General features: G+C 41.5%; 1 protein-coding gene across 2 annotated transcripts in view; it reads left to right on the plus strand.

The window, feature by feature from the left end:
- The window catches only part of CNTN3 (contactin 3), a 237,830-nt gene that overhangs the window by 171,819 nt on the left and 39,168 nt on the right, over window positions 1–26,843 (plus strand). For both annotated transcript variants that reach the window (XM_032795983.2, XM_032795984.2), the window contains exons 7-9: window positions 6,661–6,797; window positions 7,250–7,379; window positions 8,701–8,851. In XM_032795983.2, the coding sequence (XP_032651874.1) occupies window positions 6,661–6,797; window positions 7,250–7,379; window positions 8,701–8,851 (418 nt within the window). The remainder of the gene's footprint in view (window positions 1–6,660; window positions 6,798–7,249; window positions 7,380–8,700; window positions 8,852–26,843) is intronic.

A 26,843-nucleotide genomic window follows, 5' to 3' on the forward strand; every position in this document is an offset into this window, starting at 1 on the left:
GGATTTATCTCTGTCCCAATCCGAAATCTAGCATTGCCTCACCCTCATCTGGGAAGCTAAGAGGAAGTTTTGAACTACCATCAGGTATTTAAGGTGATACACAGCCTGTTAGTGTTTCAGGGAAAATTCACAAATGAAGTCAATTTATCACTTGATGTAACAAAGGACACACATTGGTATAAGTCAACTGATGATGACGCTCAAAGCCAACGTTTCTTGGAAAGGCAAGTCAGACTGCAGGTACATTGCACTGTAAGATACCCAAGAGAGTCTTCATTACTATCACCTAACAGATTCCTGAGGATCACCACTCTTACAATATGCAGATTGCTATCATGATCTCGATCTGTATACTACATTCCTAATAAAACCACCTTTCAGCTTCACAGTGATAGATCTCTTCCTTGTCTCCCTGAAAAGCTGTTGTCTACTCACTGCTTCCTTGTCCAAGGGGGTTTCAGAGCTTGGTTTGCTCTCACTGAAACCTCAGTTCGATGGTCTATCTATCAAGCATGGTAGTTTTGTGAACTAACCAGACCTCCACCCCCAAGGTCACCACAATCGTTCTCCTATAATAGGAAGTGTTGTTTGTTGTGCTTCTGGATGAATCTGAATAGCCTAAAAAAGTAAAATGCATAAGTTAATGCAAACAGAGCCTAGAGGAGAGTAAAGATGTATAAACTGAGGTACTCAAATCTTCTGGTTCAACTTCTCTCATTACCAGACACTATTTAAAAAAAAAAGTGTGATTTTTTTGGGATGGAGAGATCATATTCATCTTACGAGGAAGCACGTAAGACTACTATTGCCATGGTCATCCGTCCATACTTTCTCAAACGTTATGGAGTTGACACCCTCACACCTGCTAATGCATCATTCCATGGAAGGGTATTATGCAAAAGGGTGCCCTAGTAACGCTTATATTCTTACATGGTTAGACTGAATCCTTCTCCCTGTCTAGAAATGATATACCATTTTCTGCATCCCACTGTGCAGAGCATCTGGCATAGAGGGGACTCAGAAAGGGAAAATTCTGTCTTACCTGCAAGTTTTTATTCTAGGACTCTCTCTGTCAGTCTGATGCTCCCTCAAATGATTGCATTATGTCCTTTTTTCACCTTGCTATTGCTCACTTGTTAAGTGGTTTGAAAGAAAAGAGGGTGTTCCTTAAATTCCATGTTAAGGCTCTGTTGCAAATGGTGTGAGTTGAACAGTGCTTTTGAACTTATAGTTAGTATTTTTTAGCTTTGGAATCTATTGTTCTAGAGAGTTCTTCCTTGAGGGGCTCGTCCTGAACCGAGACTCAGAGTAAAGGTCTGATTGGCTTCCAATAGCTGTGGAGATAGACAGCAAGCCACTGTGAAAACTGAAGTGGAGTGTCCCAGAATGAACATTTACAGATAAGACAGAACTTTCCCTTTCTCGGGAATACAGAAAATGATGAATTTTATAGCTACTGGGCTACTTTAAACCTACTTTGTAGGAATGTTTTCAAATGAGGGTATATAGCAGATGTGAAATATTGCACATCTATGGATCCATCAATAATGCAACTACTGTTGCCTGTTTTACATAAATATTTAGGTATGCAACGTGCAAGAACCATGCAGACATCTATGCTCAGGCTTTCATCCCCCTTGACACACATGGGACAAACACTCCAGAATGATAGTGCAAGAAGCTTTAGCATAAATGGTGGCTCTTTTTGTAACTTCAATTTAATAATTTAGCTTTTGTGATGTAAATAAATTTGATGATAATATGATAATAAGTTTGTGTGATGCAGAGATGAACGTGTGTTATATTTCAGGGACACCTCGATAACGAGGACAGTTGAAAGTGCATTTCTTAGGGTACAAGCGGTTTGTCAGTAGAACAGTATCTGCTGAGGTAGGACAGAAACAAGATCTGCAGTTTCTCTCTTCCCAGTAGCAGTTCTCCCTTGGACTTCCTTGGAATCTCATTGCTTAAAAGGCCCACTCACTGTTCCTGTCTCAGCCCTTGGGCTTTTCACCTGGTAAACCCCTTACTTCAAGGTGGCTCACCTAGCATCACATAGTCCTAAAAGATCGTCTGGTCATTAACTCTTGTTTGCACAGCTAGTCTGCAAAACAAAGGAACCTCAGAAAGATTTCACAGAGGATGGAACAGAAGAGAGTGGTTTAAACTACATAATCCCCTTAATGACTGCCAGATGTGTACTGCGTGGTTAATTTTAACTCTTTACATGAGAGTTTCATCCCATGTGCTTATACATCAGTGACCTATAACCAGTGTGATATTAGTACCTATTAGCATTACATTATACTGTATTATTTTAATTAATTATTGTAATGAGTCCAATGTGATACACTGTGAAAAGAACAGCAACATCTTTGGAGGAATATTAGGAATATTTGGAGGAATATTGGAGGTATATTACATTACAAAAATTGGTAAACTGGTTTGTATAAAAAGAAAACCTACCAAAATCTTCATCCAAATGGCAGACTAATGGTCCTGTGGCTAAGGCACTGGCCTGAGAATCAGGAGACCTGGTTTCAGTTCTCAGCTGCTCCGAAGACTGCCCATGTGACCAAAGGCAAGTCATTAATTTCTCAGAGCTGAATTCATCCCCGATGTAACTTCACTGTAGTCACCATCTCAACAGGAATTCATTAGGCCCTTTCTTCCTCAGTACTAGAGCAAGTTTGAAATGTTTTCATTAGAATGATTTTTTCCAACCCAAAGGGCCCTTTTTGCAAAACTGAATTTTTTTTTGTGAGAACATTTCAGTTTTGACTTAAAAATTTTGATGTTTCTATTGAGAAAATCTAAGTGATAGCTTCCCACATGGGAGGCTTGTCGCTTTTATTTTTCTACAAATGAAACTGACAGAATCTTGCCCAGAAGGCTGCGGAGGCTAAGCATCCTAACCTCTCGGCCTTCCCGCAGCTCCAGGGACAGAGAGGCAAAAGGCAACCAGACTAAAGCATCCCGTTTTTTTTCTCTCAAAAGGGAATTATTTTAGAAAATCCTTCCTGTGAAAAATTTTGCAGTTGCTGATGTTTCATATCAGTTTAAGATGATTTTTTTTTCAAAAGCTTGAAATATTTCATAGGAATGGATTTCCATTTTCCAGCCAGCTGTACTCAGAACTCCATCTATAAAATGTAGATATTTCCCTACCTTGCCAAGGAGTTGTGAGGATAAATATTTAATGATTGCGAGGTGCTCATTTGGGCTCCCAAATCATTTCTGAAGATGGGCCTTGGGCTTCTAGGTCATTCAGCATTTTCAAAAACTTTACCCCAAATCTTTTTTCAACATTCAAAAAAATTTTCAGTAACTTTTATTCTTCGTTCACCCACAACCTGGTATTGTCTGAATGTGGAAAGATGTCTGTCATGAGCTATGTTCTTTTCATAGCATTTCTGGTGCGGATGTTTATCTGAACGTTTCATATTCACCCATCATTATTTTATACTGCGGACTACAGTAATGCTGGGTTCTCTAGGGGTCTGGGTCAACAAGGAAATAATGACTGTGTATATTTTCTATGTAAAATGCTCAGAAGAAAGTGTGAGGTACTTTACTTCTTAAAATGCAGCTTTCACCCAATAACAGGGAGTACATTAAGAAATTAAAAATGAAAGTACTTTTGATTTATCACTAATGCCCATCTTCCAATGGTAAATTACTTATTCCCTTCCTGTTAGCAGTCAGTCAAAGCTAGACTGGACAAGTACATAAGGGATCAATTTTGTAAACTCAGGTTCTGGCAGAACATTATAATAAGGAGAACCAAATTCCAGACACCCTTCTTTTTTCACAAAAATAGCAATTGCAGAAAATCCATAAAATCAAGGAAGTTATGGTTTTGAGCCATGACAGTCTTATTTTAGCAAAATGTTACACAACCTTGCGTTTGGTTTCTGCAAATGCAAAGATCAGGGTTTGTCTGTGGTGAGAGAAATAGCATATATGAGAATACAGACTTAGTACAAACTTTACTTATTTCTGTTTCAAATGGAATTCATACTAATAACCTGTCAAGTAACTTTCTGCTTTTCAGTGGAGAGCTGCTAAAGGCCAGGTTATTATTACCTTTTACCCAGTTAGCTTGTAACTGCCAATTCCCCATTTCCCTTGTTTGCAAAGGAAAGGGGTAACAGCTGTCATGTGATATCTAAATTTATTTCAAGAAATGCTGAAGAGGACATAGTGTGAATGGTTCCTTTCTTTCGTTAGAGAGTTGGTTATTTTTATGGTCCTCCTTAAGGCAACCTTCTGGGTGACGTGCCATATGTCACCCATAGCCATTTACCCCAGGGGGTTAGGGTAGGGTAACTTCCTCACAACTTGCCTTTAATAGGCAGCAGGTTTTAAATGAATAGGCAGAAGATTTAAAACAAACAGAAGGAAATACTTCTTCACATGATGCACAGTCAACCTGTGGAACTCCTTGCCAGATGATGTTGTGAAGGCAAAGATTATAACAGGGTTCAAAAAAGAATTAGATAAGTTTGTTGCCGGCAAAAGATGCCCGAGGCAAGCAACAGCAGGGTTCGTCGCCCGGTGTGCACAGCGCCAATGAACACACCAAGGTGGAGAAGCAAGCAAAGTTTATTTGAGATCTCAAAGCAGTGCAGGGAGACTTGGCACATCTCAGCTCAAGCACACCTAATACAAGCAGTTTACCTTTTTTATACCCTACTTCAGCTAAGCTCTTCCCTTCTAACCCCGCCTTTATTCCCCCTTGTAGCAGTTTCATTAAACAGTTAAGCAATGTTGGCGGCTACAGGTCTAGCTCGTTAGGCCTGTTCTTTTGAACTACTATCTTGTCCTTTCTTCTTTTGAACTGTTATCTTGCTCCCTTAACCAGAAACATGCAGGCCTCATTATTACTGCTTTAGACCGGTTTGAGCTGTGTTGCAACTGATAACGGCTGTTACACCTGGTCCTTTTTGGCTGCTGGCTTTTTAGGTCGATTAAAGTTCAAACATGGAAGGACTCTTGTTTGCTGAGGCCTAAAACAGGGAGGCTCCATATCCTTGTGGCCTTCCACCCTCCCGAGTTACTTAGGGTTATGCTTAGTGGCACCAACATGTTCATGGAGGATCGGTCCATCAATGGCTATTAGCCGGGATGGACAGGGATGGTGTCCTTAGCCTCTGTTTGCCGGAAGCTGGAAATGGGCAAGAGTGGATGGATCACTTAATGATTACCTTTTCTGTTCATTCGCTCTGGGGCACCTAGCACTGCCCACTGTCAGAAGACAGGATACTGGGCTAGATGGGCCTCTACTCTGACCCAGTATGGCCATTCTTATGCCCTGTGTTTTTCCAGTTCTTGTTATTTTTGAGGTTTGCACTGCAAGATTTTCCAAACTGATATTCAGTCCAAAGCTTGTTCCAGGTCACAATGCCTGCCTGAGAGCCCCAAGTGAGGTGCTGTAAGGTGAAACAAGCTAGAATTATCAACCATAAAGATGAAGGTAAAAGTGGAAGGCCTTGCTTTTTGGGTCAGCAAGCCAGCTCAGGAAGCTAAACGTTTCCGTACTCTGAGACTGATCCACTCTGAGGAAGAAAATCATGATGTCAACAGGCTACATACCCATGACTTGTCTCCCTGTATCTAAAGAAGCTTGCAAGCATATAGCATTGTGACAGCAATGTCATCGTCTGGAGCTTGACTGCAGTTACAGCTCCTGCTCCACGTGAGTGGAACAACTATGAGAACTGGAGAGTTCAGGGCCCTTTGTATCTTACATATCTTGTTAATCCATTTTCTGTTTTTGTCTTTTGTTTTCATGAATTGAGGGACCTCCCAGCTTTTTATTATTTTAGGGTGTGAATGTGTGGTTATGTGCATAAATGGTGTGTAACCTTACCCATAAAGACCACATGGGGGTGTGTGAAAGAATAATCTACGTTTAAGTAGCCCTAAAATTTTGCCTGAAAATCATTGCATGTATGTGTTCCTAGTTCTGTAAAAGCATCCAGGGAAATTAAATTGTCAGCATACAATGTTAAGTGAGAGCTGTGAAACTTTTAAAGTTTGATTAAAGTCTGCATTTGTCTTACTGAAGAGGAAATGGATTGTTCCTCATACATAATATTGAAATCTGAGAAGAAAGTTTCAATTGGCTTTTGATGTTGTGAGTTACATGTAAACAATAATTTGATTTCTGTATTAAAATATTCACCCAGGTATTTTTTGATTACACTGATATAGGAAAAATCCTTCACTTGGAGTTTAGAAATAAACGGAGAGCCACTTGCTTTAGATGTTCTGGTTTAAATATGTATTAATTTCATGATTTAACTAAACTGATTATTGAATTCCAATATTGGTGCTGATTTGTCTATTTACACTTATTTTGACCTCAATTTTTTACTACGTTGTTTAACACTTAATTAGTGTAGTAATATTTTAGTACTTAGTGATATACTTAGCCTTACTGATGTATTTATCAGCTTTAATCAAATTTATTTTAAAAGGACATCGAGTCATATTTCTTTCAGTAAGCAACCCAGGTCAGAACCATGGAGAATCTTTGAGCACCAGCTGATCTACCTAGGACCCTAATCCACTCTTTCTAAATTAACCCTTTTGTTCTCACACTGAACAGTAATTTGCAATTTGTTTGGGCTTTCTTGTTTTGTGTTTCTTATGTAGCAAAACCTCACTGGGTCCAGATTATAAAAGATATTGAAGCTGCAGTGGAGGACAGTTTATACTGGGAATGTAGGGCAAGTGGGAAACCCAAACCATCCTACAGATGGACAAAGAATGGAAACACTCTAGCATTAGAGGTAAAGTGTTTTTTTTTTCTCTGTTTGACTTTTTTAAGTAAAGTCATATGAAATTAAGATCCCTACATATTAAGTGCTAAGAGTTCATTGAGGTCCATGGAACTAACCAGTCCAGTAGGGTGCCCAACTTTTTTAGTAAGTTTCTAATCTTCATGATTATAGAGAAAATCTCAGGCCTTTAGGACTCAGACTAATTAAAAAGAGCCTAAAATCAGGCCTTTTTCTCCTTAGATGGCACCATAAAACTCTATTTGTATCATTAAAGCCATCATTGCATCATTCCCAAAGTATGGAGTTCACCCCTGTTCAGAGAGCATATCCCCTACATAAATCCTGCTTAGGACCTCATAATGGGACTTACGCAAACTCTCTGCACATCGATGAATTCCACCCCTTTTATTTATTTCCTGTAAAACTTAGTGTACATTAAAGATGTTTTTCTTAATATCCAGGGAAGGATCCAAACTGAAGGTGGTACACTTATAATAACAAATCTAAATCTGACAGATTCTGGCATATACCAGTGCATAGCTGAAAACAAACATGGAGTGATATATTCCAGTGCAGAGCTCAGGGTTATAGGTAAGATTAATTTTCCTTTCTACGAGGGGTGGGGGAAGATGATAACTTTTTGCCATTACTGCTGCAGCTAGTAACGTGCACATGATCTCAAATTTTTAACCCACTCAAATGCTTTCAACAAAATAAAGATTTTTATTACAGCAGATGACTTCTTATCCGCAGTTCTGAGGAGTTTACCCACCTGATCCTAAAGGATTTGCTGGAAATAGCCACCATATTTACAGCCCAATCATTCACTGCTTTAACCTGAGGACACAGAGATAAATTATTAATTAGGGAGAGAGCAGAGACAAAGGTTTGGATGCAAGCCCAAAGATTAAAACTAATCACATGATCTGGAAGCCACATTGGCTCAGCACATTAGTCAGTAGCACTGACCTTCTGCATCCTGACTTCACTATTCCCAGGAGAGAAATGTCATTTCAAAGCAATAAGCTGGTTGTATGTGCTACTTTTCTTGATCGTCGGGATAAGGGCCTGTCATTTTATGGTTCAGGTGATGTGTGCTCATTTTAAAAACAAATGACAATCACTTACTATAATGAAACCTTGAATTTGCAAAGTGTCATGTGAATTCAAATGCTTTCATGCTTTTTACTTTTAAGGCGAGGGAGAGTGATTTGGAAAATTAATTGGAATGAGGTCTATGTAAAACAAACTAGTTCTCTTCCAATGATAAGGTTCAGAATCAGTCACTGAACCATTAACCCGGCCTCATCTTCCTAAAAACTGGATTTCTGTTCAAAGTTCCCTGATTAGCATTGTTCTCTGTCATGCCCATTTATTGAACTGTTAATTAATACAGAATATACTTTTACAGTCCAAGCGGTTTCTTAATCCTGAGGCCCAGACTAGTGATCTGACACAAGATGAGGAGTCAGGAAATTCTCTTGAGTTCTAATACAGGTCCTGGTGCTGAGTCCAAGTGGTCGTGGGAAAATCCCTTCAGGCCAGATTCATCAAAGCTCTGGAGCCTATAAAGTTATGCATGTGCTTAAACATGACCAACTTCAGTAGGACTTGACTGGGATTTAAACATATGGTTAAGTCACTGCGACCTTAAATCCATGCTTAAACCTCAGCAAGTGCTTAAGTGCTTTGCAGAATCAAGGCCTTAACTTTTGTGTCCCAGTACCTTGAGTTGTAAAAAGGAGAAATAATATTTCCCTTACAGGAGTACTGTTTGAATTAACTACCTTACTTACTTAATGTTTATAAATACACTTGGAAGCTGAGAAGTGCCATGTAAATGCTCAGTACTAGCATCATTAATATAATGTCAACCAGATTTATTTCACTGTTAACATTCCCCCTGTTTTAGCTTCTGCTCCAGATTTCTCCAAGAACCCAATGAAGAAACTGATTCAGGTTCAGATAGGCAGCACAGTAAATTTTGAGTGCAAGCCAAAAGCTTCCCCTAAGGCAATTTGCTCCTGGAAGAAGGAAGGCGAGCTGCTACAGGAAAATGAAAGGTATTATATTTGTTTTAATCTTATTAAAAGATTATTTGTTTATAACCTGCAAATTCCTCTTTAAGGACAGCTATATAATGGTATCACTTTCAAATCCAAATAGTAACTGCGCAAAATCTTATCGAATATCTGTCTAGGTTTTAATAATTGAAAATAACAATATCTAGCTTTTATATAGCCTTTATGCCGTGTTCATTGCCATTCTATCTGAGACTATTCTGCTCTGAGATACAAGCATCCAGCATTCATTGAAGCCATGGGCCAACTTCTGCTCTCTGTGTCACGAGTAATGGAGAGAGGAGTTTGGCCCAGGGCAGTGGCACCTTGGCAAATCTATGTGAGACTTGGAAATATACTGTAATTACAAAACCTGTAATATAACCTGCAAATACTTGTACTTGCGAAGTCCTTTAGACAAAATCCTTCACAAGTGGAGGGTAAGAAAAGAGGTTTGGGGTAAGAAACGTAAAGTTGTGTCACAGTGAGAATTTGGCTCAGAAACAAAAAACAGACTAGGAATAAATGGTCGATTTTCATCATAGCAAAAGGTTAACACTGGGGTGGTCTGGGATCCTGCACTTAAAACAGCTGTTGTTTAATGTATTTATTAATAACCTGGAAAAGGGAGTGACCAGTATGGTTCAAATTTGCAGATAACACAAAATTAGTCAGGTTAGTCCATTTTACTCCAGCGGGAGCTAATAAAGCCAGGCAGTTGAACGGTGGCAGATGAAAATCACTGTTAAGTAATGCAAGCTAATGTAGATTGGAACAGAAAACTCAAATTGCTCATACACAATGTTGTGTTGTAAATTTTAACTATAACCACTTAGAGAAAAGGAGGAGACATCACTGTTTACAGCTCACTGAAAAAGATCTGCTCAGTGTGCACCATCAATCAAAAAAAAACAAACCCACAGAATTATGATGTGTAAAGAATGGGATAGAAAATATTATAATGCTGTTACATAAACTGATGATGTTCCCTTACCTTGAATACTGTGTTCAGTTCTGATCACCTTTTCATAAAAAAATACAGCAGAAATAGAAGTAGATAAGAGATAGCTGATGAAAATGATTAGAAGCATGGAAAGACTTTCATATGAACAGAGACTGAAAAGACATGGGCTGCTTGATTTAGAGAAGAGCTAAAGAAAATGGGTCAGAATCGAAGTATATGATATGATGAATGTGGAGCAGAGGATTATCAGGCGCTTTTGTATACCCTTTCCCCTAATATAATGAAATTGAATAGCAACAAATGGAAAACTAATAAAAGGAAATACTTTATTAACATAGCACATGACAAGCCTGTGGAGATCCCTGCCACAGACTATCATTGAGCTCTAGCAGATTTCAAATAAAAATTAGGAGTGTGATTTTTCAGGTGCTATTAACATTGACGTAACTCCGCTCCCCTTGAACTCCACGGTAATTTGCTTCAAGGGGGACAGAGTAAGCCCCATGCTAAATGCTTTTCAAAATCCCACTGTATCATAAATGTCTAATGAGAACATCCATAGTTACCTTTTTTTAAATCCTATCTAATGTATAAAAAATGTGAACCCTCATGCTTTTGGGCATAAACCAACTAATGAATGGAGATTCCATGGGAGCAAGTAATTCCATAATGTCCTTATGGCGTCCTTTTCACAAGCAACTGGCACTGGACAGGTTGAGGATGCTTACTGGACCGGATGCAGCAGTGGTCTGATCCAGTGTGGCAGTTCTTATGTAAACGTCCCTGTTTCCTGAAGACAGAATTTAGCCTTAATTGGGAGTTATATTTGACTCAATAATAGTGGTCCAGTCTGTCTGTCATAGTGTGGGGGAGACAGATCCCTCACCTGTGTTTGCTCTTTCAATCCTTTGGTGGGTGCGGAGAGAATTGAAATATATTTATGGAATTTGAAGTTTTCAAGGTCACTCACCACTCCCATTCCATCCCTGCTGAATGAGTAATTAAAGAGGCAGCATTATTTCAATATGTGACAAGTGGCTCTTCTTACTACATTCAGGCGTAACCTAGTCAAGAACCATCAGTCTGGAAGCAACAGACACTCTTGTAAATACTTGATATCGAACTAGTATAGCAGGATGCACTGACATATTCCAGAGACCAGATACGTTTCCTGGGCAAACGATCTTCCTCCCTTACATATTTCAACCTCTCCTGTTAAAAATGAATATTGCATGCTTTAATTGGGCTCCCACAGCACTGAGATACTAAAAATTCCCATCCATGTGCTGAATTCCATATGCACATAATCTGGATTTTAAAAAAAATCTGAAAAAATGTACACAGCTGTTTTATAGATATAAATTAGTGCATGGGCTTAAATTTACCACTGACATGAGTGATTGAACTTCGCCCAATTATAACAGTATTGAATATGGCCCGGTGTTCTCCAAGTGCTGTGCAGTATAAATGCTGAGTATTAATAGTAATTAGTTCATTAGCGGTGCTATTACTGTTATAAATACAGGATGAATAAATGTAACTGACTGTAAATGAAAAATGGAACAAAAGCATATCCAAAACCACGAGAAAAGTAATTGTTCCCCCTTGTGCAAGATTATACAGAAACCAAATGATTAACAATAAGCAGTGCCAGCTAAGTAACTAAATGCGGGGCAAGGGGAGGGAGTTTTTATACTTTCTTGGTGACAGTTTGTGGTTCATTTATACTTTGCTAAGAAAATAGACTGCTTCCTACAATATTAAATAAAGACCCTTCCTAAGAACAGGTTTTCAAAAATTGTCAAATCAGTTTGTATTTGCCAGATCTTTTATGTGTTCGGTTAAAAATCGCACACACTCAGTGGTTCAGTTCCACTGACTCAGAGTACAGGAAAATATAGCTCTTTCTACCCTGGAAGAGTAGAAGCAGAGGTACATTTGCATTGTGTTTCTTAAGCCTAGGGGGGAGCACTGCTGTCCTCAGCATTCTCCCTTACACCTCACCATCTGCATGGAGCAGGTGCTCCAAGATGTGATCACCGGCAGGAAGAAAACCTTTGTGGGACACTGAGTGACAAGCAGAAAGAGTTCTGAGGCTGGCTGAGAGCCATGGAAAAGGGTGGGCTGCAGAATGCATTTGTTGTAACATTCTGGCATCAAACATCTTCTATCAAGTAAGAGAGGGAATGTGACTCCAGTTGGAGGTGCACTTGAGAGGCCTGAGATTAGCATAGAGAAGCTGTGCTGACTGCTTTGACTTGATGGGGTGGTTCAGAATGCTGATTCTAATTTCTTCTACGTATGCTTCCATGGAACCTTGTTTACTATGTTAGATTTTGCAGAGCTTAACTTAGTGCTGGCACGGTATTCTAGTTCAGGAGAAAATCACTTGGTCTTATTCCCGTAAAACATTGCTAGAACTGTCACTTTTTTGTTGTGAAATTAAATATTTTTAAATGCAGAAAATTGGACAAGATGTTTCATAGATATTTTGTGGATGTGGCTCAGACATGTTACCTTTATTATTTGTTACATACATCAAACTAGAGATAGACCAGAACCAAACCCCCAACACCTCTGAACTTTGAAGAGTCTACAGCTTTTTGGTCTGTGCAATTCTCACTCCTCTCTTTACATCAAATACTGTTCTTATTTGTGGTCAAGTCTAGACGCTGACAGGTATGGCATGATGTTGGGCACGCACCCTTACACAGCTTCATACGGCGCCATAAATTTGCTTAGCTGGCTGCAGGCCCACCTGGGATCATGAACTCCTTTCAATCCAGTCTCTTTCTTGTTGCTTCTGCTTTCCACTTGCAATTTCCCATCATCTTGAAATGTCACAACATCTCATTGTTCTGTGAGTTTGTAACCTACAGCCTCAATATCCACCAAAATTTGTGAGATCCCCCTTATAATATAGTGTATTTCAACTATTGCGGGTTTTCTATACCTCCTTCTTGCTCATGTTTGTAAAGCACAGCTTTGCATGCACAAACTCAGGGCCTGATGCTGTTCTTGTGAGGAAAAAGTCCCATTGATTTTATTGGAGGGGGAAGACCAGGCCTATATTAAACATATAGAATGTCCCATCACCAAAAAAATATTGTGTACAAAGTACTATCTGCTAGATTTATGCACCTACTTGAAAACACAAATCATGGCGTTTAGATGTGAAAACTGAGTTCAGCTGTTTTTAAAATGTAGCCCAGAGTATCTACAACTTTACTTTTGACAGCATGCTATAAATGGCTTACAGAATAAATGTAATAACAAGCCAATAACCCTGGATTAATCTAATGAACTTGCCTTCAGAGTAGAGTGGAATTGTGAATCTTTGCAGGAGACACTCTAGTTCATTACTGTCTCCTGTGAATAATTGCAATTCAGGAATCTATTGCAATTCATGAAAGGTTTGTCACTCTATACAAATTGCAATTCAGGAAAGATTTGCAACTAGTAGAACTCTTTTTCATTCACTCTCTTCAAATTAAGAAGTCTTCATTAAAGCAAACAAGCAAAAAAGATAATGCTAATATCCGGACTAAATTCTGCTGTTTGCCAAGCTGGTGAATGTAGGGGAGGCAGGCAGGACAAGCCAACCTGGATTTTCGGCCCAGGTCTAGTGCAGAGTACAGCCCTTGTTCTTCAAATCCTCTCCACTAGGTGCGTGTTGGGAGGGGAAAGAGAAGGTGGGAAGTAGGCAGAACTTTAACTGTGTCCCCTGTCCATATCCTCCTGCTGGCCGAATTAGTTAGCAAGGTGCAAGCTGGTAAGTAAGCTGGATACTTCCCAGGGACCCAGTAAATTATTTTCCCTTCCTGAAGCTGCCTGGGGGGTGGGGATGGGGCAACTATGCACTACCCCCCTACATGATGCTGACCCCATATTGGTAAAGAAGGCAACTAATCCTTCCACCCTCATTGGAGAGGGACCAGAGAAGAGCAACAGGAATGATTAAAGGTCTTGAGAACATGACCTATGAAGGAAGGCTGAAAGAATTGGGTTTGTTTAGTTTGGAAAAGAGAAAACTGAGAGGGGACATGATAGCAGTTTTCAGGTATCTAAAAGAGTGTCAAGAGGAGGAGGGAGAAAACTTGTTCTGCTTAACCTCTAAGGATAGAACAAGAAGCAATGGGCTTAAACTGCAGCAAGGGAGGTTTAGGTTGGACATTAGGAAAAAGTTCCTAACTGTCAGGGTGATTAAACACTGGAATAAATTGCCTAGGGAAGTTATGGAATCTCCATCTCTGGAGATATTTAAGAGTAAGTTAGATAAATATCTATCCGGGATGGTCTAGACGGTATTTGGTCCTGCCATGAGGGTAGGGGACTGGACTCGATGACGTCTCAAGGTCCCTTCCAGTCCTAGAATCTATGAATCAGTTGAATAGACCCTTACCCTTATTAATTTCAGCGGGTCTTCTTGTAGAAAGGGGACCACTCAGCTTGAGTTCAGGTGGCAGAACATTGCCTGGTGTTAAACATATATTGGACTAAATTCTATTCTGTTACACTTGGGTAAATCTGGAGTGACACGATTAGAGTGAATACATTTTAATAAAGTTTATATTTGAATAATTAAAAAATACAGTGATACTGTTTTAAAGTGTTCTCAGAATTTTGTTGCTTAATAATTTATATTTCTTTGGATGTGTAGCCACATTCCTTCTAAACATGTACAATTTTCACTTTGATGTCATTGTTCCTTATATTTTTTGAATATTTGTTGCTGCATTTTCAGTTCATGGGAGATTTGGAGAACAACTCATAGGTTTAATTAAAAGAGCTAAAAATGTCTTAGAGAAAAAGCATACAATTTAAAAATGAATTCATATACCGAAAAACCACTCAAAATCGGTGGAAAAAATAAATTCTTGTGAGACCCTAAAAAGGTGTCACTTTTTAGAGTAACTTAAATAAGCAATGCAGGGCCTTGGAGTGCTGGATTGGGATAAGTGTTAAAGGCACAGAGGTCAGCATGGAAAGTGCATCAGGATGGGATGTGAAGAATTCAATGAATTGAGTCATTGAGGCTGGCATTATTGCCAGAGAACAGGGGTTAGTAGAGGGATAGGTGGAGGCAAAGCTTTGAGGGATATTGAAGGCAAATTTGAGCAGTTCCAAATGGATACAGTGCTGAAGGGGGATCCCAAAGTGGGATCAGAAGAGGAGTGTTATACCTAGTAGTGATCCTGGCATATAGCTGTAGTTAATCATTTAAACCTTATGCTCCTTCCCCTTTTTAAAGTAAATTTTTCCTCTGCAGTAAGTTTTTTGTAATCTTTTAAGGGTTACACAATGAGTTACACAAGGGGCATAAAAATTTTGATCTTGTTCTCATTTAAGTAAATAGCAAGACTCCTGTTGACTTCAGGGGTACAGAATCAGACCGTAGGAAAGGAGGAGTCTAGTTCATTTTGTGGTTATCTGGCATAACAGCACAGGTCAGTTCGTATTTCCCATTGCAGCCATCGCTGGGCCCCAGCCTGCTATGGGCAGCCAAGAGCTAGTTAATCTGTTATTTGCCAAGCATCTTATGTTACAAGCAATGTTGCCAATTTATATGATTTTATCGCAAGTCTTCTGACTTGTAGTGTTAACTGGAGAAGTTGGAAGCTCCAGATCATTTGGTGGCACTTTGCACAAATTGTGCAATTTGACTTCAGTTGGATCTTCCAGTGAGAACTCCTGCAGTGCATGACAAAGTCACCTTAATCTATACATTTGGTATGGGGCAGCTTTGGTTATAAGGCCTGTAAAGACTTCTTTAGAGATTATTTTATCAGCAGTTCAGTCATAAAGCAATAGATTTGGCCGCTTTGATTCAAAGTTAAACATAGTTACAAATAAAAAGTCTGGCTCTTCTTTTGGTTGCATTGGAGCTGCTTCAAGTGACCATGGCAGATCAGTGGTTTATCCACACTGGAACTGCTTCAACAGGAGAGACTGAGAGAGCCCCACATCAGAATATCCCATCACTCAGTGGTTAGAGCACTAATCTGAGAGATAGCTGGTCCTTGTTTAAATCCCTTCTCCCCATCATGTGGTGGGAGGACTTGAACTGGGGGGCTTCTACATCCCAAGTACACCTCTACCCCGTTATGACGACACCCGATATAACACCAATTCGAATATAACGCAGTAAACCAGCACTCCAGGGGGGCGGGGCTGTGCACTCTGGTGGATCAAAGCAAGTTTGATATAATGCAGTTCACCTATAACACGTTAAGATTTTTTGGCTCCTGAGGACAGCGTTATATCAAGGTAGAGGTGTACCTGAAACAGCAGTCTAAAACTTGTGAGGGAGATCCTCTTCTCCTCTACCCCCTGCCTTCTTGCAAAAAACCCATTGGGTGCCTAACTCCAAAGAAGGTTCACAGCTGAGAATCGCCAGCAGAGGTAGGTGATTTCCCGCAGCCTGGAGTTAGGCAGCCATCTCCATGAGAGGGGCTGGGCCTAGCATGCACCCCTATCATTGGCATTTTCCATTGGCTGGGTTAGGTGGCTCTCCGCTTAGTATGCTGGCTTTTGTCAATTGCAATCTAAGAAGCCTCTCTCTCCACATACATTGTGTAGGGAGTCTAAGTCCCTAAATGAGGCTTTGTGAATCACACTGAGTTCCTGTGATTTTCTAGGTGCCTAAAGCTTAGGCCTTGTGACACTCAGCATCACAAAGACTGTTTCTTTGTGAGTCTAAGTATAAGAGAACAGTAGTAAAGATTTTCACCCATCAGTCTTCCAAATAAGACAGACAGAACATAATGCTGGTGGAGATGCCATGGAATAAAAAACCATCTTCATATGTTATTGATTCATCCCCAGATGAATGTCTTCTACTCAGATGTTAGAAAACTCATGCAAGTTACTCCAGGTTTACACTCTTGCTTTCTATCCATGCTACACTCCATCACACCCCCCAGAAGTCTGATTATTATGGAAAATATCATGAATTGTTGAATTTTTAAAATGATAAATAACTGCTTGGAATGTTAATGACTGCTGCCAAAAAAAGGCTACAAAAATTCTCTCCTCTAAAGAAATGTAGTGAATCAGAATAAAAGAAGAAGAATGGATTGATTTACTGTCTCTATTAGATTAACAACTGAACTATCTGGGAAGCAGTGACTCTGAAAAAGACTTGGAGTCATGGTGAATAATCAGCTGAACATAAGCTCTCAGTGCAATGTTATGGCTAAAAGGTCTAATCCTTGAATATATAAACAGGAATACTGAGTAAAAATAGGGAGATTATATTTCAGAGGTCTTTGGCACTGATGTGACCACTACTGGACTACTGTGTCCAGGTCTGATGTTCCCAGAGTCATAGGATCATTCTAGAATCAATACTACTAGCTGGTTCTAAGCCTCTGGCTTCACTGTTTAATGCGAACTTTGATTTATCTTTTTGATTGGGAAAGGGTTAATATTGGTGGTTTTGAGGGGAAAAAAGGGCATAGTAATAACAGTAAACAAATCTATCTTTGAGTGCTTGCTCATGTTGATTCCGTTCTAGGTGTGTGTGCACACCCATGTGCACGGTTATCAGAAATTTTTGCCTTAGCAGTATCCATGGGGCCAGCTGTGGCGCCTCCTTGAGTGCCGCGCTCATGCATTGGTATATCAGGCGCCACTGGCCCTAACCTTCTTGGTTCCTTCTTACCACTCATAGTGGTTAGTCGGAGCGTCTTTCCTTGCATAGCACGGGCTAGCGGTTTCGTCTTTTCTGACTTCAAGCCTTAGGGCCTTGTAAATAGTAAGTGTAGTCAGAAGTTAGAGTCCCAGAAGGGACTTCACCTCACGCGGGCCATGCCCCAGTCACCAGGGTTTTAGCCCTGCGTGGACTGTAACAGACCTATGCCTGTAAGTGACACCCACAGCAGCTGCCTCCAGTGGTTAGGGGAATCAAATGTGAAGGACAAGTGTCATATTCGTAAAAGTTTTTTCAACCCAGGACTCACAAAGAGCAGGATATTCATTTGAAGGCTCTCTTCATGGAGGCTGCCCTTCGTCCAGCTTCCGAGCCATCACGCCAAGACTTGTCTAATATCTCAACCTCAGTATGCAGCTCAGCCCCAGCACCGCTCCCCATCGCCAGTGCCCAAGAAGAAGCATGGCTCCCCAGCACTGAGCAAGAAGGACCATAGGACATCCGGCAAAGGACCCAGTTCGGGCTGCCTGGTCACACCGGAGACACATACACGTGCTTCCCCAGTCGGGACCCTTAGCCCCTTAAAGGATCCACCATTGATTACCAGGAGCAGTAGGGGACCGAAACTCCTGGCGGCATCGATGCCTTCCCAAACTCCTCCAGTGCAGAGAGAGCAAAGTCCTCTGCCTGCGCCGCCGGCACCACCATAAATTCAAGGAGTTCCTCCCTCAGGGTTTTCCCCAAGAATTCAGCACCCTCGTGGAGGAAGGCACCATGGCAGCTAGGTGTTCCCTCCAAATGGCATGGGACGCAGTGGACTCAGCAACCAGGGTGGTCATGTCGGCAGTGGTTTTGATGTGGAGCTCCTGCCTTCACACTGCTGCCTTTCCCAAGAGATGCAGACCTCGATCCAGGACTCCCATTCGGTGAACATGGTCTCTTCTCCAAACAAAAGTATGCAAAGCTAAATGAGTTGAACAACACTTGGGCCATCCTTTGCTTGCTGGGCATGCATATGCCGCCATCTGCATGGAAGCAGTTCCAGCCACTCTTGCCATCAAAGCTCATCGGTCTGCTAGGAGGAGGGTTAGACACACAAGTTTTAGCCATCACTGCCCTTCCTCCTCCCGCAGAGCCTGGCCCAGTGAAGCATCCTGGAGGCCAGAAGCACTCCTTTTGAAAGTACACTCGAGAGCGATGCCCCATTGAATTCCCCTGATCCACTTTGTCCTTTCCTCGAACATTTTCATCCCTACCATTTGGCCTGTTTGCAGGTCACCTCAGACTACTGAGGGCTGGATGTAATAGTAGTTAAATGAGTCTAGTGAGGATCAGTAACTGAATTCATCTTGACTAGAATTTGAATTAAGTAACTTTTACTTATGTTTGGTCTATGGTTTGAAACTCTGTGATCTGGAAAGGTAACATATTTGCATTTACTTACCAGGACATCAGTATGAGTTTAATGATGCTAGCTTTCTTGTTGAGTAATCTGGTTCAATTTAGCTAGAGTTTGACTGATATGTAAAAATCAGTGTTGACCTAGTTTCCTACTGATCCTTTGTATTGAAGTGTTGTGTACCGGGAAATAATACATTTGTGTTTATTATCATATCAATAGGAGCCTAATTTTGTTGCTTTTATGCTGAATAATCTGATAAATATAAAAAAGCAGTTGAGATTTAGCTTTGTTGTTACTTTGGTAATAAAACGTTGTGATCTGAAGAGTAACAAGCTTGTATTCACTTACTGTCTCATTATTGGGTCCTGATTTCACGCTACAGTCCTGTCTGGGACTGAATAAACAGGGTCTCCAGTAGCAAATACTGAGATGGGATCAGGGCTTTAATTATGTGTGTTTATGGGGGGGCGGGTTCTAGTGAATAATCAGATCTAATTTAACTTGAATTTGATGGGTAAAATACATAGTTTTTACCTAGTTTTATAGTATGGGCCAGATTCCCTGCGCAAGCCACACTGGTCCTAGGGTTGGACACACAAGTGGTTCATCTGGTGCTGAAGTCAATAAAAAGACTCCCATCAACTTAATCCTGGGCATGGTTTATTTTTGAGCAGCCTGATGGGATAGAAATGCCCTGGGCCTAGCTGCTTTCTGCCAGGAATGCCCCGTGCCAGGGACTGGAAATTCTGTTAGAGCTGCTATAAGAACTCCATGCTACCCATGGATTACACAGGGGGAATCCTCAGATGGATGAAACAGGCTTTAGAGATGGGTTGTGTTGCCATACCCCTGGTCAGGCTGAGGATCAGGCCCTATGTGTTGAATTCTTATATGCTGTAATGAAATTCTCATGCATGATTAGCCACCTGATTTTTATCTAATGGATACTGAACTACTTAGGGTGTCTTGAGGAGTTGGTGATGAGCTTATAGTTATTGCATTGTCCATTATTGTCCTGACCTGGTTATTATTTTATTGAAAACCCTTTAAGTTACACCTATTGTGACATACCGGGACACAATCCAGACTAATGAGTAGCTGTGTCACCTCTCCCCTGCAACCTGTTGTGCCCTTCACAACACCTTGTTGCTGTCACCTGCAATCTGGACTGCACACAAAGAGCCTTCAGCATGTAAGTCACGTCCAGCTATGACTGTGTGTATTGCAGCTCGCCAGCCACACTTTGGCTCTTGCCAGCCTGGGTTATGCTGCAGAGTGACCCCAACATGCTCCCAGTCCCAGATCTTCTCCAGAAATGTATGCAGGGCCGGCCTTAGGCCGATTTGCCCGATTCCCCTGAATCGGGCCCCGCGCCTGACGGGGCCCCGCGCTGGCCGGCTGTCTCCGGAAGCAGCTCTGTGTCTCCCAGAAGCAGCAGCTGTTGCTGCTAGGCAACCAGAGACGCTGACTGCTGACCAGCTGAGGCAGAGCCTGCCGCTGAATGTTGCAGGTCGGGAGGGGGAGGGGAAAGGGGGGAGAAGGCACACGTGCTTGCAGCCTTTCTCCCGTCCCCTCCCCCCAGCACTCACCTGGAGGAGATGCTGACCGGCTGAGGCAGAGCCAGCCACTGGGTGTTGCAGGTCAGGAGGGGAAGGGGACGGGGAGGGGGCACACACGTGCTTGCAGCCTTCCTCCTCTCTCCTCCCCTCCCCTTCCCCGCCCCAGCATGCACTTGGAGGAGACACCGAGAGAGCTTCTGGTCCGGTGGGAGACAGGAATCTCTGCAGTGACCTCACTCACCTGAACAGCTGCTGGGGCTTCCAACAGTGAGTGTTTGACCCTGTTTGTAAGATTGGATTGGTTTGTGGTTTTCAGGGTGTTGCTGTTTGAGGGTGAGTTTGTGCCTGCCTGGGTCTATTTCAGAACTAAGGTTGGGATCATGTAATGTAACCCAGGAAAAAGGCCCCCGGCTGGTACTTACTGCTGTGAACTCCAGGTGAGAGAGGGAGGGAAGTTTGGAGGAGGAAATCACATACAGCAAGAAGGGAGAATGCGAAAGGTCTGTAATATGGCACGGCAGGCTGAGACTTTTATCTCCCCCCACATCTCCCTGCAGAAGGGGAAACTGAGGCACAGCGTGATCTAATTCCCTCTCCAAATTATTTTGCAAAGGAAGGGGACTGGGGCTCCTATCCAAACCAGTTCCCTTCCCATCAACTCTGTTTTCCCTGCTGCAAGACCACTGTAGGGGCTGAATACTTCCATTAAACTATGGCTCCTTCATATGCCCTGCAACAATAAAAATAGATCGGCTGGTGGGGGGGGGGACAATAGCCCCCTCCCCAAAGCTGTGTGGATATTAAGGTTTTTTTGGCGGGGGGAATGATAATATTCTAGAATCAATCAAATGCCAGCTCAGCTTTCTAGCCATTCAGCAGCTCTAGGGCAGGGAAGGAAGGTGCTTTTGGTGCAGAGTGGTCGCAAAACAGGGGTGAATTTAGCGGGGGGTTGAGGGGTCCACTTGAAATCCTCACCTGATGCAGCCACACAGAATCACTGGCAGTGCTGGAGAGGCCAGGAGTGGAAGCAGGTGGCCTGGGGGTGGGGGCACATTGCCCTCAGTCCTGGGCTCTGGGGATGGACTAGGCTGGGTGGTGGGTTCAGTCTAGTCTTCCAGCCTGCTGTTCTCACTAGGGTTTGTGGTTTTCATCTGGCTCCAGCGAAAAGATTAAATAAGCCCAGTAGAAAAGGGGAGTGAGAGAGCCGGGAAGGAGTTTATAAGGGTTTAAGTGGCCCATCATGCGAAAGAATAAAACCAGAGTTTGACTGGGTTTCCCCCCAGCCACCACTCCTACAAACACTGCGGAAGGGCAGCTCCATCCCCCACTGAGGCTATGGTGAGGGGCATCAGGGGAGGAAGGAAGCCACATGGCAGTCTCTTCCCCCCAGCACCCCCTCCAGCCCCAAACTCTGTCCCAAAGCCTGCACCCACCCCTCCGGACTCCCTCCCAGAGCCTGCATCCCTCCACTCTTCCTGCACCCCACTCCGTGCCCCAGCCCAGAGACTGCACCAGCACCCAAACTCCATCCCACTCACCGCCCTGGGCAAAGCTCCTTGGTCTGGCTCCCAGCCCCTCTCCAAGGGTTGCAGCTGTCTGGAGGTGCCTGCCTTCCACACCTTCCTCATTCACACCTCATTCATTCAATAGGGCAATTGATTACAAAGTGGAGGAAAGATGGGACAATAGATATGTGGCTGATGGTGTATCACCAAATATTCCAGCAGAGTATATGAATCATTCATTAATCATAGTAGGTTAGATAAGCAGCACAGGTGAATATTGTACTAATATCCTTTTAAGTGAACTCAAGACCTGGGATTGGACATTGCAATATCCGTGGGCAGGGGCTATGACAAACGGTGCAAATATGAAGGGAAAACATATTAGGTGTAACAGAGGCAAGACTGTTTGAAAACAAACCGCAAGAGCTTTTTTTACCCATGTGCATGTCAGCAACTTATAATCTCATTTTGGGAGAACATGGGCTCAAAACATGCTCAGATGCGATGAGTTTCCTTGGAGCCTGCAGGAATTTACGTCCTTTTTGTCTGCATTCTACGAAAAGATGGACTATTTTTAGAAAACATGTTCTGGTCCTTTCTGTGAGAGCCTCTTTGCGAAACACGTATGCCCCGAATCGTAGTAGGATGCAGAAAGGATGCTTTCTAATAGCTCTGCGTAGCCAAGCAGGGGAGTTTTATGATGCACTGTAGAGGTAGCAGAAACAAGAACGATGGATGCTGCAAGCAAAAATTGAAAGCTGAAATCGCTGGCTATTCAATATTAAGTATTAGTAAGTTTTGGTTCGCTAGTTTCTGGCATGATTCTTTTTCAAGTGAATTTTGTGAGCAAAGAGTCTGCAGAGTAACAATGGATATTCTGCAGGAATTTCCTTCATTGAAAAGCTTTGCAACTGATTAAAAAATGCAGACGAGAAGGTTTCAAGAAGTGTTAACTGGTGCTAATGAACGTTGCCCAAGGATCTAGATGTGACTCCAGTATTGCCAGACTAACGTTTGCGCAAACGTGAAAACAGTTGAGTACTGAAGTCTCATGACGAGCCTTTTCCTGATCAAAAGAAGCTTACCAGAGTGCAATGCTTCAATAAGTGTTAGACAAAGCTTTACAGTCACTTGCACCAAGGTTTGAACAGTTACACAAAAGCATGAGAATTTATTGGATTCTTTATGCAAATTCAAAAAATCTTCCCAAGGACACCTACCAAAAATCTGCTGCAGAGTCTGGAACTTGCATGACAGATGTGAAACTAGTGCAGGAAACGAACAAGTTTCACTGTAAAACTCAGTTGACAAAAATGGCACATTCTTGGTGAAAGAACTATAAGCATTAAAGCAATTATTTGTCTCTGATTGTGAGAACCCCCTAAAAATCTTCAATTCTTGACATTTAATATACCGATCAACAGACATTCCCCAAATTGATTTTAACAATTCCGAATCTCCTGATAATCCGGAAACGTAAGCTCAGGAGAGGAGGAGTTTTGAAGCTAGAAGCTAAATCTAATTAAAACATATCTGCGATCAACAATGCAGGAAGACCGATTAAACAATTTGGCAATCATGTCAATTGAATGCGAAGTAATGAAGAGCTTAGAGTTAGGCAATATACTGAAAGATTTTGTCAAACAAAAAGCCAGGAAGATAAAGTTTTAAAAACATGTAGGTGAGGTGTACAATAAAGTACCTCTTAATGAACTTGATATTTGTAATATATGATGTAATGTATGTAATATATAATTTTGTTATGTGTATATAGTCATGGAAAGTAAATAATACATGGAAGAAACAAACGGTGGGTTTTTTTTAAGTGTGGTTTGTTTTTTTTTGGTCATCCCTGCCGGGGCCCCATCGAAACTGTCCGAATTGGGCCCCGCACCTCCTAAAGCCGGCCCTGAATGTATGTCCTGTACTGCCCAGCCCTTCCCTGGACAATACAAATGTATTAAGTGTGTTATTCCTTTAAGGGAATTACAAAATACATCTTATTATTTTAAATAGTTATCCAGACACTTCAACTTAAACACGTTGGATTAGCCAAAATAATAAAACAAGTTTATGAACTGCACAGAGAGAGATTTTAAGTGAGTGCAAGTAATGAGGCATAAAAGTCAGAAACGGTTACAAGAAAAATCAAGATAAAATGCTTATTGGTGCCTAATTTAATATTACATTCAAAGCAAAGATTTCCACCACATGCTTCCAGCTGTCTGAGGGCAGATCTACACTTAAAATGCTGCATCAGCACAGCTGACCCTATGCAGCTGCGCCATTTTAGTGCTTAAGTGAAGGGGCTCCTACACGGATGGGAGAACCTCTCCCATTGGTGTAGTTAATTCACCTCTGTGAGCGGTGGTAGCTATGTTGACATGAGAAGCTCTCCCATCGACATGGCACTGTCCACATGTGGGGGGTTAGGTCAGTAGAACTACATTGCTCAGGGGTGTGGATTTTTCACTCTCCTGAGCGATGTAGTCATACCAGTATAGGTCTGTTGTGTAGACCTCTCCTCCAGAGTCGTATGGCTGTTTCCTTTTTCTTTTCTGATGCAGAGAATATGATGGGCAAGGAGAGAAAGAGGGGTGTGTTGCATTGTCTGCCCCTTCTTATTAAAGTTCTCTTCCCCCCCTTTGTGAAGCATTTCCAGCTGGGAGCAAGGTGACAGGCAGTCTGTCCATGCTGTGTCTTTGCTAAGATGTCGATTTTTGCCCCAACCCCCTTTCCTGACAAAGAATAGCCATGTAGCAGGTAATGGTCCATCAGCCTTGTTTAACCCTCTGCAGCTCCACTGCTGTAAGATCTCCTGTGTAGCCACTCTATGCCTGCGAGAGACGAAAAGTTGTTGAGTCCAGGAACTTAGCAAGATTTAAAAATAAATTGGACCCTTGCGTGAATATCGAGAGTTATCATAATGAATTTTGGAAGGGATATTTAACTTCATGTTTCAGGGCATAAGCCAGTCTCTAACTATTGGAGATCAAGATGACAACTAATGTTAGGGATAGATCACTAAAGGGTTTCTTATACCTTTATCTGAAGCCTCTGGAGACACAATAATGGACTACATGGACTGATCCAGTGTGGTAAATTCCTGTGTTCCCACCCTACCTTCCTATCTCCTGACTTATTGCCAAATTTTCCCATACAAAGCCATGCCTCAGATTGTCTAATAAAGGGCATGCGGCTAGCAGCCATGTCAGTATATTTGCTCCTTCCTTCCCTGATACTTGGAGGAGAGATTACTATCAATGAGCCATTTCTTCTGTATCTATGGAGTAGGAAGAGCTGTCATTTTTTTTGTGTAAAAATAAATAAATAAATAAAAATAAAAAAAATAAAAAAATTCAACCCTAATATTTTAACACCTTGAGCTTGATTATCAGTGAGACCTCAAATTAGCCTCCATGTATATACAAGTGCACGCATTTTTACTGCATTGTTTCCTGTTCACTTGCAAAGGCAGAATGTTAATGCACCAAAAGTGCATGTGTGGGTATTTGAAAATGGAATCCGGTCTCTGAAAATTAGTATTGAGTCTTTCTCTGTTGTGCTGTATTGAAATATACTATAAATATGTGGAACGCTAGAAAGCAGTCTCGTTTTTATGTGTTATAAGCTAATAAGTAGAAATCTAGGTCACTTCTTGAAAGCCAGCCTGCTGGAAAGATATTTGCTTTGTTAAAAAGTGTAGATTTCTGACTCTTAATATATATAAGTTTAGATTGTCTAGAATTACAGGGAGATGGTGGTTGAGGTTAGCAGATACTTCAGGGACAATTCTCTCCATCAGCTGAGCTGTATTTGCTGCTTTAATAATTGAAAAAGTAAAGAGCCCGGTTTTTAATTAATCAATAAAGATTTTATTTTGACCATACAGTTTTTCAAGAATTGATTTGTTTTGTTTAATTCTGAAAAATAATGTGATTCTTAAATATATCCAGTTTTAATAAGCTCGTTCCTTCATTATTTCAGACAAGCTCGACTTGCAAATAGCTCAAAGCACTCTAAATGTCATTTGTTTTAATTAAACAATAGACTTTTTTTTTTTTAACACCCTGATCCAATTTTCTCTTTTGCTTGATCTAAGGCCTTGTCAACACTGGATTTTTTTTGCACTGAGATATCTACATCAATGTAGCTACACTAATGCAAACCCCTTGTGCAGAAAAAACAGATTGTTATAGAGTCCAGCAGTTCAATGGATTGCTTCTAACCATGATTGATAACGTTCTAATAATACCTTCTCTTAAAGTTCTTATAACTATCTATAAAACCAATGAATCATGTCTGCAACATGCTTAAATGTCTATTAATTATTTATTAACCCTTAATCACTATGTATGTGCCATCTAATATACATTGTGACCAAAAGGCACTTGTAATGGTGCAGCTCACTCCAGTTTCACACCAAGTTAAGCCACACTATTGAAAATAACTTTTTATCCAGGAGCAGTGCCCACCTCCCATAGCTGTTTGCTGACACCCCCAATTATCTGAAATGGGGTGCTGCCAAAGAGCGGATCAGGGGTGTCGTCAAAGAGCTGATGGGGGCTCAGGGAAGGGATTATGGGACGGTAGAGACCAGAGGGCAGCAGAGGAGGTGGGAAGAGGCAGAGTGGGAAGGCAGGCTTTGGGGAAGGAACAGAGTAGGGTGGGGCCTTAGGGTGGAGCAGGAGGTGGAGCAACCCTGGGCAAAAATAAGGGTAGGCGCCTATGGTCCCAATCCACCCGCCCCCCCCCCAACACACAAATACGTAGTCAAGAATCTAGATATATCTAGTGATACTGTTTTTGCCAGATAAAATGTTCTAAATCTAAGTGAACATCTTAAAAATCTGAATCCACATAAATGTGTTTAATACATGCTTTCTCCTTCCCTTTAACATCCTCTTATTGTAT

This window comes from Chelonoidis abingdonii, chromosome 17 (genome assembly GCF_003597395.2).
Source record: "Chelonoidis abingdonii isolate Lonesome George chromosome 17, CheloAbing_2.0, whole genome shotgun sequence".
Classification (NCBI taxonomy): domain Eukaryota; kingdom Metazoa; phylum Chordata; order Testudines; family Testudinidae; genus Chelonoidis; species Chelonoidis abingdonii.